The sequence below is a fragment of the Mobula hypostoma genome, chromosome 4 (assembly GCF_963921235.1).
Source record: "Mobula hypostoma chromosome 4, sMobHyp1.1, whole genome shotgun sequence".
Taxonomy (NCBI): Eukaryota; Metazoa; Chordata; class Chondrichthyes; order Myliobatiformes; family Myliobatidae; genus Mobula; species Mobula hypostoma.
In genome coordinates, this window is record NC_086100.1 from 53,385,384 (window position 1) to 53,402,393 (window position 17,010).

The window sequence follows — 17,010 nt, forward strand, 5'->3', positions numbered from 1 at the left end:
TTATACAGGTGTCCCCTGCTTTTCGAACAGTCGCTTTACGAAACTTCACTGTTACGAAAGACCTACATTAGCTCCCTGTTTTCGCTTTCAGAATGTGTTTTCACTGTTAGGAAAAAAAAAGCAGCGTGCGTAAAAAGTTCAGCACGTGATAAAAGGCAGTGCGCGCCCTGAGCAGCCGCTCTCCCCCGGATTCGGAATGGCATTGCTTTAACACGTGCCTGTGAGCAGCCGTTTGCAAAATGAGTTCTATGGTGTCGGAAAAGCCTAAAAGAGCTCGTAAGGGTGTTACACTTAGCGTAAAATTAGACATAATTAAGCATTTCGATCGTGGTGAACGAATTAAGGACGAAGTGAGTTTGGCTTGTGGAAGCTGATGAAGATGATGTTGAAGAGGTTTTGGCATCCCATGACCAAGAACTGATAGATGAAGAGCTGATGCAATTGGAAGAGGAAAGGATAACAATCGAAACTGAATGTAGTAGCGAAAGTGAAGCAACTACATGGGATTTTCGCTGCAATGATAAAGTACGACTTTAATTTTGAAAGGGTACGTAGTTTTAGGGGATATTTGCAAGATGATTTGAGTCCTTACAAAGAACTGTATGATAGAAAAATGCGCGAGGCTCAGCAGTCAAGCAAGCCTTCCACATCAGCCACAGCAGATGACGAACCTCGACCTTCGACATCAAGGCGGGCAGTCATAGGAGAAGATGAGCTGCCTGCTTTAATGGAAACAGACGACGAGATGACACCCCGGTGTCCCACCACCCCAACACCCAGGCTGCAGACAGATACTGTACCGATTCACAGAGAATGCAGCAGTAGCCGGGAGGCACACAGCACATCTTTAAGAAAAAAGCCATAATAAACATGCTAATTAATTAGGTGCCGCCCCACATGTAAATGTCGGCCCAGATCAAAGGCAATGCAATCGGCACTGATCTGGGCCGACAATTACGTGCCGGGCAGCACCTAATTAAATAGCATGTTTATTTCGGCTTTTTTCTTAAAGATGTGCTGTGAGCCTCCCGGCTACCGCTGCATCCCTGCATGCTTCGCGGATCGGTATCAGTTGGTGGCCTGGAGGGTGGGGCCCACTGCACCACCCCAGCCCGCGACGACTCAGTCTAACACACCACCAGTGTGCTCTGCGCTGTCTTCCCAATTCCAGTAAGTGGTACTACACTGTACATACATTATTTCTACTTTATACAGGCTGTGTATTTTTACGTGTTATTTGGCAGCTTCATAGCTTAAAGGTTACTGGAGAGCGCTTGCGCCGTGTTTTTGCCAACAGCGCTTGCGTGAGATTTTCTGTCGACGGGGCTTGCGTGAGATTTTTGCTACAGAAAACAGTGGGGCAATGATTGCAGAAAAGTATTTCTACTTTATATAGGCTATGTATTTATCATATCATTCCTGCTTTTACTATATGTTACTGTTATTTTAGGTTTTATGTGTTATTTGGCATGATTTGGTAGGTTATTTTTGGGTCTGCAAACGCTTACAATATAAATAAATGGTAATTGCTTCTTCGCTTTACGACATTTCGGCTTACGAACCATTTCATAGGAACGCTGTACCTTCAGATGGCGGGGGAAACCTGTAATCCATGACTGACTCATCAACCCTCAGGGTCATTGCCATTATCGATCCCCAGCTACTCTAGCCTCTCCCCAGCCGCTGCCTCACTTCCCCTTTAAAAGAGCGACATCTTTCTTCATTACTGGTGCTCCTGGTAGTTGCCCATGTACCATCCCGCACCTCCTGGGCCATACTGTCTCACGTATTCCTTGGGCACTTTGCTTTTACCAACGCGTGTATAAATTTAGGGTGCATCTGGTGAATTTCAACCATTTCCTCAAGCTTGTGCCAGAATTCTGAATTCCCACAGGCGACTTTAAGTGAGGGCAATTCAGACAAGATGCTCTGTTTCTCCCCGGGGGTGAAGGGCTGATGAATGGCCGTAATTAAGGTCAAGGGCTGGCTCGGATCATCAGGGTTCTCATCCTGACGTTGCCTGACTTCAATAGGTGCCATTCTGGTAGATCTATCTGGGTAAAACCTCTCCCTGAGATATCCCCACACTAATTCCCACACTGCGCCAAATATTAAAGATGGGTAGCAGTTAAACAGTATATACTTAAAACCACGGAGTACGTATTCCACAATCTGCCACTTTTGAGTACCCGAACTCATGATGCCTGCTGTATTTCTCTGCATCACACTTGCAAACGCATACACTAAAATGCACCCCCCTGAAGGAGTATACACGCCCCTGCTCTGGCATCTCGAACCGTACCGTCAGTTACTACCTTCACAACTGGTGGCTCCGTCTCACCAAGTTAACGTGCAAAAAGTTTCCTCACTTACATAAACACACATGCACACGCATACACTATTATATCTACCAGTTCAGCTCTCCGCGTTTGTGATAACTTGTGTTCCTATGTACCACCGACCCGAACAGATCCAAGTGTGAGTGCTATTTTAGAAAAATACTCACCAACTTAGACTGCTAGGAACGCTGGCCACACGATGGGTCACAAAGGCATCCCACTCCTGACACCAAGTGTTGTGGTGTGGGTGAAATCATCGGAGAGACAGAGTCACTGGTATATACAAAGCAGCTTCTTTATTCAACACAACAAGGTACAGCAGGCATCATACGGACGGAGACGTTTTTGGTAGAAAGGTCTGCTAGCCCAAAGTGGGCTCGATATTTATATGCTAAGCACAAAGGGCAATCGCTATTTACAAAGTTATAGACAATGCTTTCTTTTGAAGCTACATATAAACATCACACCTTCTGACTTCATCCTCTCCTCCAAACGCCCGCATGTCTGGATTGGTACTCACAGCCTTTAGGAGTGCAAGTTAAATCCACAATACACTTATTTGGTATTGTACATGCTAACATAGAGGACAATTCATATTTATAGAGTATAGATAATACTGTCTTCGAAACTACCTGTAAACTTCACACTTCCATCCGCAGTGTCTGGCTAGTATTCCAATATTCACAGCTTTTAGGAAATGCATTGTTGTGTACTTTGTCAAACAGAAGTCTGGTCGCCAGAGTCATTTAAGTGTAAATGAATCTTCTACCCAAAAAACTCACTCTAACAACCATCACACTTCAGAATTTCATGTTCATTCTCAGATTTCCTTTCCTGTGGCCATCCATTCCCCCTACGATGCAACTTAAAATTTGTTTGATTTCTAATTTTTCTCAATTCTGCTGAAATGTTGTTGTCCTGAAACAATAACTTGGTTTCCTGCCCTGAGTATTTTCAATATTAAATCTGGCATGAGCTAAATATTCCTCTAGTTAATTATCATTAAGTTAAATTATCATTCCTAATATCTCAAATTATCTCATGATTTTTATGCTGCTGTCTGCTTCACCTAAATGTTGCCAGCTGTGTCTGAATTTGTTCCACTGGCTTGGTGTTTTCCTTTTATTACAGTAGAATTCTGATAAACCTGTTACAAGTATTAATTGTCAACAATGATGATATGTTAGGCACTATATTTACTGACAAGTACCGTTATTGGTTCAGTCAAAAAACATTTGAATTTACAAAACTAAGTGCCTGTATGCACATCCACTACTTTTCCCTGGCTCTCCATAAATGACCAAAGAAGAGAAAAGATAATACCCTGGGAAAGAAGTCTATATTAGCCAGGCATTTTGCTTGATTCTGGTGTAAACTCCTCGTTTACAACGTGGGGTCATCCACTTTTGCAGTAGTCGATCTCCACAGAGTTTTTGCTATCTGTACTTCAGAAGTCTTTGATCCTTAACCTTTTCCTTATTGAATTCATCTGTGGTGTTTCAATTTTGTTGTCTCAAGCTCATCTGACTGATCTTTGTCAGCTTCTCATTGGATCTGGCTCAAGGCTCAAGCAGTACTGCTTAATAGCCCTTTCTCCCAGACATGTCCTAGGTATTTTGTTTTCATTTTCAACTCAGGCTACGTCCACACTACGCCGGATAATTTTGAAAACGCCGGTTTCGAGTAAAAACGACAGGCGTACACACTAAGCGTTTTTCAAAATATCTCCGTCCACATTAGGCGGATATTTGGGTGAATCTCCTCCTACTGGGCATGTGCAGGAAACACAGAAAACAAGCGAAGAGCAAACGATATACTTGTTGCGCGTTTGTCCATTTACAGAATAGAAAAACTTAAAAGGAATTGTTCTTGGCTCTCGCGCAGGAGGACTTAAAACTTAAAAAAAACAAATACTGGAACGTATGGAGGCAACCGACAGGGAGTTCACAGACAGTGTGACGCGGCTGACAACGAACATTGATAACTGACTAACTTTGTTGCATTGATAAAGCGCCTTGTTTAATGTATAAAACATGTCTGCATCAGTGTTATCTTGTATTTCCATACAATGTTACATTAGGCTGATACACATCTATTGTCAGAGAAGTAAACCACCTTCATACAAGCAAGGACAGAAAACAGGGCAAAGTGAGTATACTTATTTATTCAGTAAGTTGTGGGTCAAAGTATTTGGTGAGTACATTTCTAACTCTTCTGGCTTCAGTCTCGTTGCCGTCTATTCTGAAATTGTTAGGTTCTGCGAAGCGCAGAATCAAATATCGCTGTGATGATTGTACGCTCTAGTATCAATTCTTTGGCGACAATAAAGTAGTAATAGTATTAAGAAGAATAATAATAAGAAAACAATGAAATGCTGTGCTGTTGCCATCTGTTCCGGCACGTCATGACAGCAGTTTTAAAAAGCTCTGGTTACCCCGTACACGCTGCAACGGATATTAGACATTTTCAGATTTATTCACTCTGGAGACTGTTTCTGAAAATCTCTGTTTTTAGGGGTTGAAAACGCTGTTTCAGTGTGGACGGAAGGTCAAAACAAAGAGAAAAAGCTTATTTTTCAAAATTATCTATCGTAGTGTGGACGTAGCATAAGTTATCCCTGAGGAAAAACCAGTTCATCAAACAATTCACAAAATGAATTGTTTGAATTTTAAAGGACAGTTTCAGAAAATGTTAGGCTATGTCTACACTAGACTGGATAAATCCGTAACCAAAGCTTTTTCTCTTCATTTTGACCCTCCGTACACACTGAAATGGTGTTTCCCTCCCCTGAAAATGGAGCTTTTCTAAAACGCCCTCCAGAGTGTGTAAATTTGAAAACGCCGATTGTGCAGAGTAGTGTGGACGGGGTAACCAGATTTCTAAAAACCCTGTCATGACGTGCCGGAACTGATAGTGGCGGTAGCGCGGCGTTTCATTGTTTTCTTGAATGCAACTCCCCACACAACCTAACAATTTCAGAACAGACGGCAACGAGACTGAAGCCAGAAGAGTTAGAAATGTAGTCACCAATACTGTGACCCATAACTTACTGAATAAATAAGTATATTCATTTTGCCCCGTTTTCTGTCCTTGCTTATATGAAGGTGGTTTACCTATTTATGCAAGTAATTCTCTGACAATAGATATGTAACAGCTTAATGTAACATTGTATGGAAATACAAGATAACACTGATGCAGACATGTTTTATACATTTAACAAGGCGCTTTATTAATGCAACAGAGTTAGTCAGTTTTTCAATGTTTGTTGTAAGCCCGGTCATACTGTCCGTGAACTCCCTATCAGTTGCCTCCATACGCTCCAGTATTTTTTCTTAAGTTTTAAGTCCTCCTGCATGAGAGCCAACAGCTGTCCCTCGATGGGCAATTTCCTTTTAAGTTTTTCTAGTTTGTAACTGCACAAATGTGCGCTTTCACAGCAAGATTCAACAACAAACATGTCGCTTCTTTTCCGCAAATGTGTCCCAGTAGGAGGAGACTCACCCAAGTACCCGTTTTAATGTGGACGGAGGTATTTTCAAGAACACTCGGTGTGGATGCCTATCGTTTTTATGCGAAACCACCATTTACAAAATTATCTGGTCTTGTGTAAACGTAGCCTGAGTCTCCATTCCTGCAAGGACATGGCAAGGACAAAGATTCCTGCTTTGTCGGTTTCCACTGCCCTTGCCTCATTCCTGTAAACTACTTGTCGATTTTATTTCTTTCTGGCCAATAGTCCTCTGTCCATCTATTTGGACATCTCAATGGATTTAGTACCTGCCTCATCAGGTAGTACTTGCTGCCCTGATTCTGTGACCCTCTCTGACCCACTCAGGCAGACAATTTATCGTAATACTGTGTAACATTTTTTTTTAAAAAGTGGTTTAAGAGTGTTGAGCTGTTAGGGTATAATAATATGTGTCATCTCGTAATCTGGAAAATCTGCTGACCAGGCACCACCAAAGTTCAGAGCATTCCAAATAATTGGAGTCTTACCATGCCATTCTACATATTAATAAAAATACAGCTCATTTATAGCACTGAGCTAAATAATCTGTTTCAATCAATTGGTATTGGTTTGCCTTCTATGTGTGCAAGAATGTTTTCATACATACTCACCCTCATCCTTTCAACAACTTTTTCTCCATCTACAAGTTCAGTTTAATTATCAATATTTACATAGTTTCTGCTTCATCCAGCCCCGAGAGGTGAAATCCATAATCTGCTTTACTTGCCTGATATTTAATTTTACTGTGCAAACCTCATCCTTAGTGCAGCAATGAGTGGAATTTGATTAGTTATATAGTTAAACAACAGGGAACCACACCCTACTTCCACTGCAGTTGTGCTGGCCAAGGATCAAACACACTAATCCCATCTTTCACAACTACAAAATGCTGGAGGAACTCAGCAAGTCATGCAGCGTCTGTGGAGGGGAATAAACAGTGGACAGTTCAGGCCAAGGCACTTTATCGTGACTAGAAAGGAAGAGGACAGTAGCTAGGATAAGAAGGTAGGGGGAGAGGAAGGAGTACAAACTGCATTTACTGGTGAAACCAGGTGAGAGGGAAGATCCGTGGGTGGGGATGAAGTAAAATCTGGGAGGTGGAAGGTGGAAGAGGTAAGGGGCTGAAGAAGAGGATGAGGATAAGAAAGGGAATGAGCAGGTGCAACAGAGGGAGAACATAGGCAGGTGAGGGAAGAGGAGGGGTGAACCAGAATGGGAATGGAAGAAGAGATTGCCAGGGAATTACCAGAAGTTAGAGAAATCAATGTTCATGCCATCAGAGGTTGGAGGCTATCCAGGTGGAATATGAGTTGTTAATCCTACAAACTGAGTTTTGCCTCCTCATGGCAGTAGAAGAGGCCACTGGCAGACATATGGGAATGGGAGGGCAACTTGAAATGGATGGCCACCCGGAGGTCCTGCCTTTTGCTGTGAATGAAATGAAGGTGCTCAATGAAGTGGTCCCCTAATCTATGTTGGATCTCATCAATGTAGAGGAGGCCACACTGGGAGTACCGGATACAACAGATGACCCTCATAGACTCATAGAAGTGTCACCTCACCTGAAAGGACTGTTTGAGGCCCTGAATGTTGGTGAGGGAGGAGATGTCAGAGTAGGTGTAGCACTTATCAGTCTTGTATGGTAAGTGGCAGGAGGGAGATCAGTGGGGAGGGACAAGTGGACAAGGGTGTCACATGGAGAGTAATCCCTACAAACAGCGAAGAGGAGAAACGTGCTCAGTGGTAGGATCCTGTTGCAGATGGTGGAAGTTACAGAGAATGGTAAAAAGGCTCGTGGGATAGTAAGTAAGGTCAGGGGGAACCCTATTCCTGTTAAGGCAGTGGGAGGATGGGGTGTGGCAGACATGTGGGAGATGGAGGAGATGTGGTTGAGGGCAGCACCGATGGTGGTGGAAGGGAAACCTGATTCTTTGAAGGAGGACATCTTAGATGTTCTAGAATGGAAAACCTCATCCTCAGAACAGATATGGCGGAGATGGAGGATCTGAGAAAAAGGAGTAACATTTTTACAAGTGACAGGTTGGGAAGAGAGTCAGTAGGTTTGTAAAAGATATCTGTCAATAGTCTGCCTCCAGAGAAGGAGGCAGAGAGATCATAAAGAGGAGAGAAGTGTCAGAGATGGATGATGTAAATTTGAGGTCAGGGTGGAAGTTGGAGGTAAGGTTGATGAAATTATGAGTTCAGCATGGGTGGAAAACAGGAAGCAGCACCAACGTAACAGAAGAAGAGTTGCGGTGCATTACCAGTGTAGGCTTGGAGTACAGGCAGGCATAGTTGGTACCTGTCTAAGTACCCATGGCTACAACTTAGGCTTACAGAAAGTAAAAGGAGCCAAACGAGAAATTGTTGCGGATAAGAACCAGTTACCAGACAGTAGTAGTGGTGGAGGGGAACTGGTTAGTCCAGCTATCCAGAAAGGAGCAGAGAGCTTTAAGGCCTTCCTGATGGGGAATAGAAGTGTATAGGGACCGGATGTCCAAAATGAAAATGAGGGAACTTAAAGTGATTTAAGTGATCAGAAGCGTTTGAAGTGTCACAAAAATAAGTCGAAAGGGACTGAAGCAAAGGGGAAAAATGGAGTCGAGGTATGCAGACATGAGTTCAGCGGGACATGAGCAGGCAGAAACACTGGACCTACAAGAAATCAGGCTTGTGGATCTTGAGTAGAAAGTGGAAATGAGCAGTACAGAGTTGGTGACGGTGGATGGGAGATCTCCAGAGGTGATGAAGTTGGTGATGGTGCAGGAGGCAATGGCCTGATGCTCATTAGTGGGGTACTGTTCAAGGGGTAAGTAAGAGGAGGTGTTACTGCTTGGCCTCAGCAAGATAGAGGTCAGTTTGCTGGACTCCAACAGCACATCCCTTGTCAATGAGTTTGATGGTGGGGTTGAGAATTGGTGCAGAGAGAGTAGAGAGCAGTGCATTCAGAGAGGGTGAAGTTTGAATAGGAAAGAAGAGTGCAGAAGTTCAGATGGTTAATGACTCATCTTCTCATCAGAAACCCATCTTTTGTCAATTCTCCTGCCATTCACAGTAGCCAGTTAACCTACCAATTGGCACATCTTTAGGTTGGAGTGGAAGCCTCTCCGGCCACAGGGATATGTGCAATCTCCACACAAACACCACTGGAGTTCAGTCAGGACTAACTCGGGAAGGCCAGACCCTGAAAGTTTGCAATATGTGTCATTGTGCTACCCAATAAAGACTTGAGAAAGTAACAGTGAATAAATAGCCATGAAGAGATTGAAATAGGAGTGGGAAAAAACTAAAAGGTTATAACTAAAATGTAGTGAAGTTTAATACATTGGTAATAATGATTGCCTATGAAGAGATTGAAATAGGAGTGGGAAAAAACTAAAAGGTTACAACTAAAATGTAGTGAAGTTTAATACATTGGTAATAATGATTGCCTATGAAATATATCCTGGTTATAGTTCTTCAGCAGAGTCATTACATTGTATTTTATTTGTATTTATACAGCAATTTCAGCATATTGTTTAAACTCGGGAAAAGAATGATAATGAGATCTTTAGGGAAAGCTGATGGTGAAGCAGGACTAATCATTCAATAACCTGAGGATTGCTAGGTTTTTAATTAAAATTAACTGTCTCTTTGATTGTCTGAAATAACTGATGTCTTTTTTCACCACTGTGGGTATATGATTTTGATTGAGGATTCAAGCTTCCATAATTAGCTATACAATTTTTCCAGCAAGGAATTCATTGGGAAGTTGCAAAATACCCCATTAGTTTCTGGCTTGTAAGATAAAATGGGGTAAATCACTCGCACCGTAATTGTGTGAAGTTAAGAATGTATGTTGTAACTTCGCAGCATTTTAGCGAATTCTGGCCCATTCTTTGTTCAAGCCCATTATTCAGTCATTGTGTCGAACTTAAGAAAGTTAAATTGTATATTTGATGCAGAAAATAGGAATTGTAAGCAATAACTTACGGCGTGAGGATTGCAAGACTGTTGATTTGCGACACTAAATGTCCTCCCCTACAAAACGTGTTGGCTTTGCTCAATGGCCCTTACTTCCAGCGACGGCCGGGGGAGGAGCTGGGCATGCGCGGTGGGCTATGGGCTAGTCTCGCATTGTCGGCGCGAAAGCTGCAGTAACTGCGAGTGCAAGAGCGGAGTAGCGTCGCACGCGTTTGGAGCTGCTGCCGGACTCTGGGGCAACATCGATGGCGCTGTGTAACGGCGATTCCAAGGTTAGTCTGGGTTGGGCTGGGCCCGGTCCTCCTCACTGCGGGTCGAGAAGTGGGCTAGGGAGGTGCCGTTCTGCCAGCTTCAGTAGAAGCCGAGCCTGCGGCCTAGAGGTCTGAGCGCTACACTCAAAATTGTGTTCACTTATTTGGCTTGGGCTGATCAGTGTTATGTCAAGGCCGCAGGGTAATTGCATTGCTTGGTGTATTTTAATCGTGGTGTAACTTGTTTTACTCTACAGTCGAGTTTCGTTAGCTTGGGGTTGGGGAAGGAATCAGCCATCAGCCAGGACCTGCGAACTTACGCTCTTAACATGGTGCTTCAAGCCCTTGTAAAGTGGAGCCATACTTTTGTTTAGGCGGTGGGGATGGTGGATGTTGAGCTGCAAGAGATCGGAGTGAATTTGTGCCTGATCTCTTAATCCTCAGAGGTTTAATGATGACCATTGCTCTTGTGATTGACCGTTACCGCAGTGATACATTGCAAGTCTTGGGAGGACAGTACGAATAGTAAATAATAATCGGGACTCCTTTTAAAAGGGATACTATTTTGTCCTGTGGATTTTAAAGTGTTTGATTGTACACATATATGTTTTAAAAAAAGCACTAGATAGAAAAATGGTTTGTCATATAGAGTCCTCGTTCAATGTTTGTCGTCAGTTTTGTTTCTTGCAAGTTCACAGTATTTACATCTTAGTCCATTCTGCCATTTGAACTTGTGCAACTTCTCAGAATTTCCATCAATCCCACTCACACACGTATTTTTCTCCCCCCTCCCCCTTCCCTTATTAATTTTCACCCTTCTGCTGTCTCCTCACAATGAGTAGCAGGTTAACTCACAAGCATGAGTTTGAGATGTGGAGAAACTAGCTTTTGGAGAAAACCCATGTAGAATGGACAAACTCCACACAGACAAACTCGGGCCACTAGAGCTGTGCAACTATGGTACTTTGCACTCTGCTGTTGTGTTGCTCATTAGGATTCAAGAGAAGTAGTGCAGAGAAATCTCCAAAGGTTAAACCTAAACTGAGATCAATTTGTGTTGCAGCTAGTTCAAGTTTCTTGTTATTCATCTGTATACTGCCAAACGAAACAATGTTCCTCCAAACCAAGGTGTACAACACAGTATAACACACACAAGTAATATTTCCAGCAATAAGCTAACAAATAAGAATGTGCATTTATGACACGGGTTTAAAAAGTAAACAGTAAAATACTGCTCACACTTCATACGTGATGAGACTTGGGTGTTGGCAGGCAGTTCAATAGTCTCATGGCTATTGAAGGAAGAGAGTTGGAAGAGGTATGTAGAAGAAATGTGAATTCACCATTGTTATTTTGAATAGACTTAGTTGGTACAAGTGGCAGAAAGCATGGATTCACAAATAAAGGAGAATTTGCCAAGTTATTTCTGTAAGGTTTAACTATTGTGCTGATTAGCTATCTTAATGTTCAAAATTTAACATTCCTGTCACTAGCATTATAACAGCAATGATCCATTGTTCATAATGATGAAGGTAACAAAATTCAGAGTAAATCAGACTGCAACTAAACAAGAAAATCTGAAAGTTATTATCAGTATTACTCGGTTCTTTTACATTCTTGAGAGTTAAGTCTGCCAAACCCTTGAGAAGATCGCTAGTTCATTAAGCCAGTTTAAAAGTATGTTGCTTAAAGGGAAAATACAGGCTGCCAATTGCAGTGATTGTGATTCAGAAGAGTAGAAGTTTTGTGTACAACATGCAAACATCGCCGTGTGTGGTCAGCATCGTCTTGGTTACTGATGTTGAGTGAGGTTATTGGTTCTGACACCACTCAACCAGTTTATGTATCTCACTCCTGTATGCCACCTCATCACCACCTGAAATTTGGCAAATTTATAAATGATGTTTGAGCTGTGCCTAGCTCAACAGTTGTGGGTGTAGAGAGAATATAGCAGTAGGCTAAGCATGCATCCCTGAGTGTTGGTTGTCAACGAGGAGGAGATGTAGAGTCTGCACTGACTGTTCTTCCGATGAAGTCAAGGATCCAGTTGCAGAGGAAGGTAGCGAGGCCGAGATTTAGGAGTGTATTGATTAAAACTGAGGGTATGATGTTGAATACTGAGTGTATTCAATAAGCAGCAGCCTGTCGTGGGTATTGTTGTCCAGGTGAACCAAGGTTGAGTGGAGAACCATAGACATTGCATCTGCTGTAGACCTATTGTGATAAGTAAATTGCAGAAAGTTCAGGAACTTGCTTAGGCAGGAGCTGAGTTTACTTAATGACACACAGAGCCACGCTGCCTAGTAATCCCCCAGTTTAATCCTAGCCTAATCTTGGGACAATTTTCAGTGATCAATTAACCGACTAAACCAGTATGTCTTTGGACTTTGGGAGGAATCCAGAACACCAGGAGGAAACCCATGTGATCACAGAGAGAACATACAAATGCCTTACAGGCTGCAGTGGGAATTGAACTCAATTTGCCTGTACAGTAAAGCATTGTGCTAACCACTGCGCTAGCGTGCTGTGGCAGTGACTAACCTCTGAAAGCACTGCATCTTAGTAAATGTGATTGCCACTGGGCAACAGTCTTTGAAGTAGCTCACTTTTTTGTTGGTATGATTGTCACCCTTATGAAGCAGGTGGGGACCTTTGACTACATAAGTGAGCAATTGGAAAATATCCTTGAACATTCCAACCAGTTTGTTGACACAGATTTTAAGTGTCCTACCAGGACCTGACACCCTAGGAGGAGTTACCCTCATGAAAACAGTTCAGACATCAGCCTCTAAAACAGATTGCAGGATCACCAAATACTGCAGGGATTGGCACAGGTGATGGTGAGAAATAACAAGTAAGACAACTCAGAACTGTTGCTCACTCACTGCAGTTTCAAGCAGTCAGGATTGGAGATGCCAGAAATGACAGGGCGTGAAAATGAAACTACAGTATTTTACTACAAGTTAGGAACTATGAAGAATTTTAAAGGTACCCACAACTATTCTGAATATAACAATGAAAAGGAAGGTTTGGGGGATGCAATTATGGAAAACATTGTATGAAGCCATTCCAGTATTTGCACTAGGTGTCTACTGATTTTGTTCACTTACAGTCAGTCAAAAGAACACTGCAGCATACTCTGGATGAATTTTTTCATCAATACCTATTAAGAATTAATAGTACTGTAATAATATTGCTAGTGTTCTATTTGTTCTGCATTTCATTTAAATACTCCATCTGCTTTTTCTCCATTTTCTTTGTGTTTTATTGTGACCAGAATTGTGCACAGTAATGCTGGTCTGGTCAGAATTTTGGGGTTTAACATGTGGTTATAATTTTTACTTCTGTCCAAATGTCCTTACTTAATCAGCTTGATTACTGAGGTATGTTTCTAGTATTTTTATTATTAGCGTTGATTATATTCTTGATGTTTTAATAGCAGTATCCTCATTTGAGTATTTTTGTCCTTAAAATCCTGAATTCAGTTTTTAGCTGCTTTTTCCTTTCCTTTCTTAATATATTACTTAGATTAGCATTTTCTGTAGCTTTACTTTTGTCCTTGCCTAATTCATGTGTATTGTTTCACTGCTGGCTAGTTGTTGTTTTAGCCAATATTAAATATTTTTCACTTTTTTTCTCCAGATTACATTATCCAATTCTGTCCAACCTTAAATGGTTTCCTCATTTTACCCTTCTCGGTTATCATTTATTTTGAGTCTTGGATTATTACTTTTGCCTTTACATTTATGTCCTGGATTATAATTCATTAGGTTGTCATAATTTATCTCTTTTTGAGCTGCTTCTGTTCTGTGTATATCTTTTTGAATACTGAGCTCAATCCATACTCTTGACTTTAGATTGGCTTTAGATTTTATCTCAGACAATTGATAAAATTACATAACATTCTTCCATTTGCTTTTTTCATAAGTAGTTCATAAGTAGCACTCAATATTCTTTATTACTGTTTTTATGTTGGCTCTTCTAAATTTGTTGTCTCTTTTACTCTTTACCTACTGCAACTGTACCAGTTCATAGTTTCCAGTTTTTTTTGGATGCTGTGAAATAGTACTGTGGAAGCATTTTAATTTGTTTTTACAATTGCTCTAAATTGGTGACTTTGTCATAATTAAGAAATCTAAGCATTTTGACAGATGGAGCTATGTTTTGGTCATGGTTACATGAGGTTCTGTAAGCTGATTGAGGATTAAAATATGATTTGTGTTGATGCTATATCAAACAATTCTTTACTTGCACTGTTTGTTAAAGTAAAGGACATTCTGTTTTCATACACTTTGCAAGGTCAGACTTTCGAGTTCAAGTTAAAATTTAAGTTTAATTGTCCTCCACCGGTACATAAATTAAGCCAAATGAAACAGTTCCTCCAGAGCCAAGGTGCATAACAGTGCCAACTGTCAAATACAGTAAGAGGCATATATAGCACATATAAGATAGCAGTAAAACAGTCACACTAAAAAATAGCTCATGTCCCGAGTGACATGTCTTGTAAATTAGTATTGCATGGTTGTTATCAGCAAGAACAAGTCGTTCTCAGCAGTCTAACATATGCACACATGCAATCCAACTTGTTCCACCAATCAAAATCATTGAGAGTCTTCCCCAACCAGAAGTCCTGGATGGACATTGAGATCTGCAATCTTATGAGGGCCAGATCAGTGGCATTCAACTCCGGCAGCCAATTGAAATTCAAGAGGTCTAGATATGATCTCCGGAAAGCTGTCTCACATGCAAAGTGCTAATTCCAGACCAAACTTGAATCACTGAAGGATGCTTGACAGCTATGGCAGGGCTTGAATGCTATTGCCTCCTCTAAAGTGAAAGCAAGTGACAACAAAGCTTCGCTCCCAGATGAGCTCAATGCCATTTATGCTCGCTTTGACTGTGAAAGCATGGACCTGGTTGCTGATGGCCCTGTGATTTCATTCTCTGAGAGCAGTATGAGAGCATTCTTCAGGAGGGTGAATCTGCAGGGTACCTGGCCAAGTAATAAAGATCTGTGCTGATCAACTGGCAGGAGTGTTCACCCACATGTTTAATCTCATGCTTTTGCAGTCTGAGGATCTACCTTACTCAAGGAGGCTTCAATTATAGCAGTGACCAAGAAGAATGTAGTAACCTGTCTCAATGACTATCATCCAGTAGCACCAACACATGCCCAAGAAACGACTTGGATCTGCTGCAATTTGCGTACCATCAACATGCAGATGCCATTTCTTCAGTTCTTCACTCAATCCTGCAACATCTTGACAGTGAGGATGCATACATCAGGATGCTCTTCATTGACTACAGCTTGCCATTCATACAATCATCCCCTCAGAACTAATCAATAAGCTTCAAGACCTAGGCGTCAATACCTCCTTTTAGAACTGGATCCTCTATTTCCTCACTTGCAGACCCCAGTCAGTTCTGATTGGCAACAGCATCTCCTCCACAATCTCCATCAGCTCAGATGTACGAGGAGGCTAGGTGCTTTGCCCTCTACTCACTTTGATGAGGCTAAGTACAGCTCCAATACCATATTTAAGTTTGCTGATAACACCACCGACGTTGGCGGAATCCAAGGTGGTCATGCATCAGCATATAGAAGGGAGACTGAAAATCTGGTTGAGTGGCGCTACAGCAACAAACTCTTACTCAATGTCAGCAAGACCAAGGAACTGATTATTGATTTCAGGAGGACGAAGCCAGAGGTCCATGAGCCATTCCTTATCAGGGGATCAAGTGGAGAGGGTCAGCAACTTCAAATTCCTTGGAGTTATCATTACAGAAGATCTATCCTTGGTCCAGCAAGTAATGCCATTGTAAAGAAAGCACAGCAGCGTCTTTACTATCTTAAAAGTTTGAGAGGAATTGGCATATCATCTAAAACTTTGACAAACTTCTATAGATGTGCAGTGGACTGTAAATTGACTGGTTGCATCACAGGTTGGTATGGAAAGCTTTTTTAAAAAAAAAGTAGTGGATACAGCCCAGTCCATCACAGGTAAAGCCTTCCCCACCATTGAGCGTATTTACATGCAGTGTTGATACAGGAAAACTACACCCATCAAGGACCCCCCACCATCTAGGTCATGCTCTCTTCTTGCTGTTGCCATTAGAAAGGAGGTACAGGAGCCTCAGGACCCATACCACCAGGTTCAGGAACAGTTATTACCATCAGGCTCTTGAACCAGGTGGGATAACTTCAGTCACCTCAACACTAAACTGTTCCCATAACATATGGACTTGCTTTCTAGGACTCATCTCATGTTATCCATTTATTGCTTTTTTATTGTTCGTTGTGTGCCGTGCTGTATGATGTGGGTGATCATGGTCATTCCATGACTGTTCTTTGCAAATTTTTCTATAGAAGTGATTTGCCATTGCAGCCTTCTGGGCAGTGGTTTTACAAGTCTGACCCCAGCAATTATCAATATTTTTCAGAGGTTGGTGTTAGTGGTTGTGTAAGCAGGACTTGTGATGTGCAAGTAGATGCATAGCCTTGCCCAAGGGTGACCTGCAGACTAGTGGACTAAAGAAGCAGCTGGCATATCTCCACCCCACCACCCTATTCTTATTTTTTTCTTTCTTTTTGTATTTGATTGTCCGTCCTGTTGGGTATAGTCTTTGACCAATACTGTTCTGTTCTGTTGTGATTATTTTGAATGCCCTCAAGAAAATTAATCTCAGGAATGTACATGGTGATATATATGTCCTTTGATAATTTACCTCTCCCATTATTTCCTCTCAGAAGACCTCTGGGTGTTTTCAGCGAACTGTACACTTGTACCCCCAGGTTCCTCTATTCTTCACCATTAGTTAGTACCCTTTCATTCACTATACAGGTGAGTTAGTACAGGTGTGTGCCACTAAATGTCTATTCAGACAACGTCCAATTGCATATACGTCCATAGTCCCGATCGGAGAACATGATGGATAACCAATCTCGTGT

General features: G+C 41.8%; 1 protein-coding gene across 2 annotated transcripts in view; it reads left to right on the plus strand.

Annotated features, from left to right (window-relative positions):
• The window catches only part of gmps (guanine monophosphate synthase), a 63,544-nt gene that overhangs the window by 11,184 nt on the left and 35,350 nt on the right, over positions 1-17,010 (plus strand). Inside the window, exon 1 of one of the 2 annotated variants that reach the window (XM_063045799.1) lies at positions 9,946-10,082. The exons of the other annotated variant lie outside the window; for it this stretch is intronic. Within the exon in view, the coding sequence (XP_062901869.1) occupies positions 10,056-10,082 (27 nt within the window). The 5' untranslated portion in view covers positions 9,946-10,055. Of the gene's footprint in view, positions 1-9,945; positions 10,083-17,010 lie in introns of those variants that run through there. 2 annotated transcript variants of the gene reach the window in all.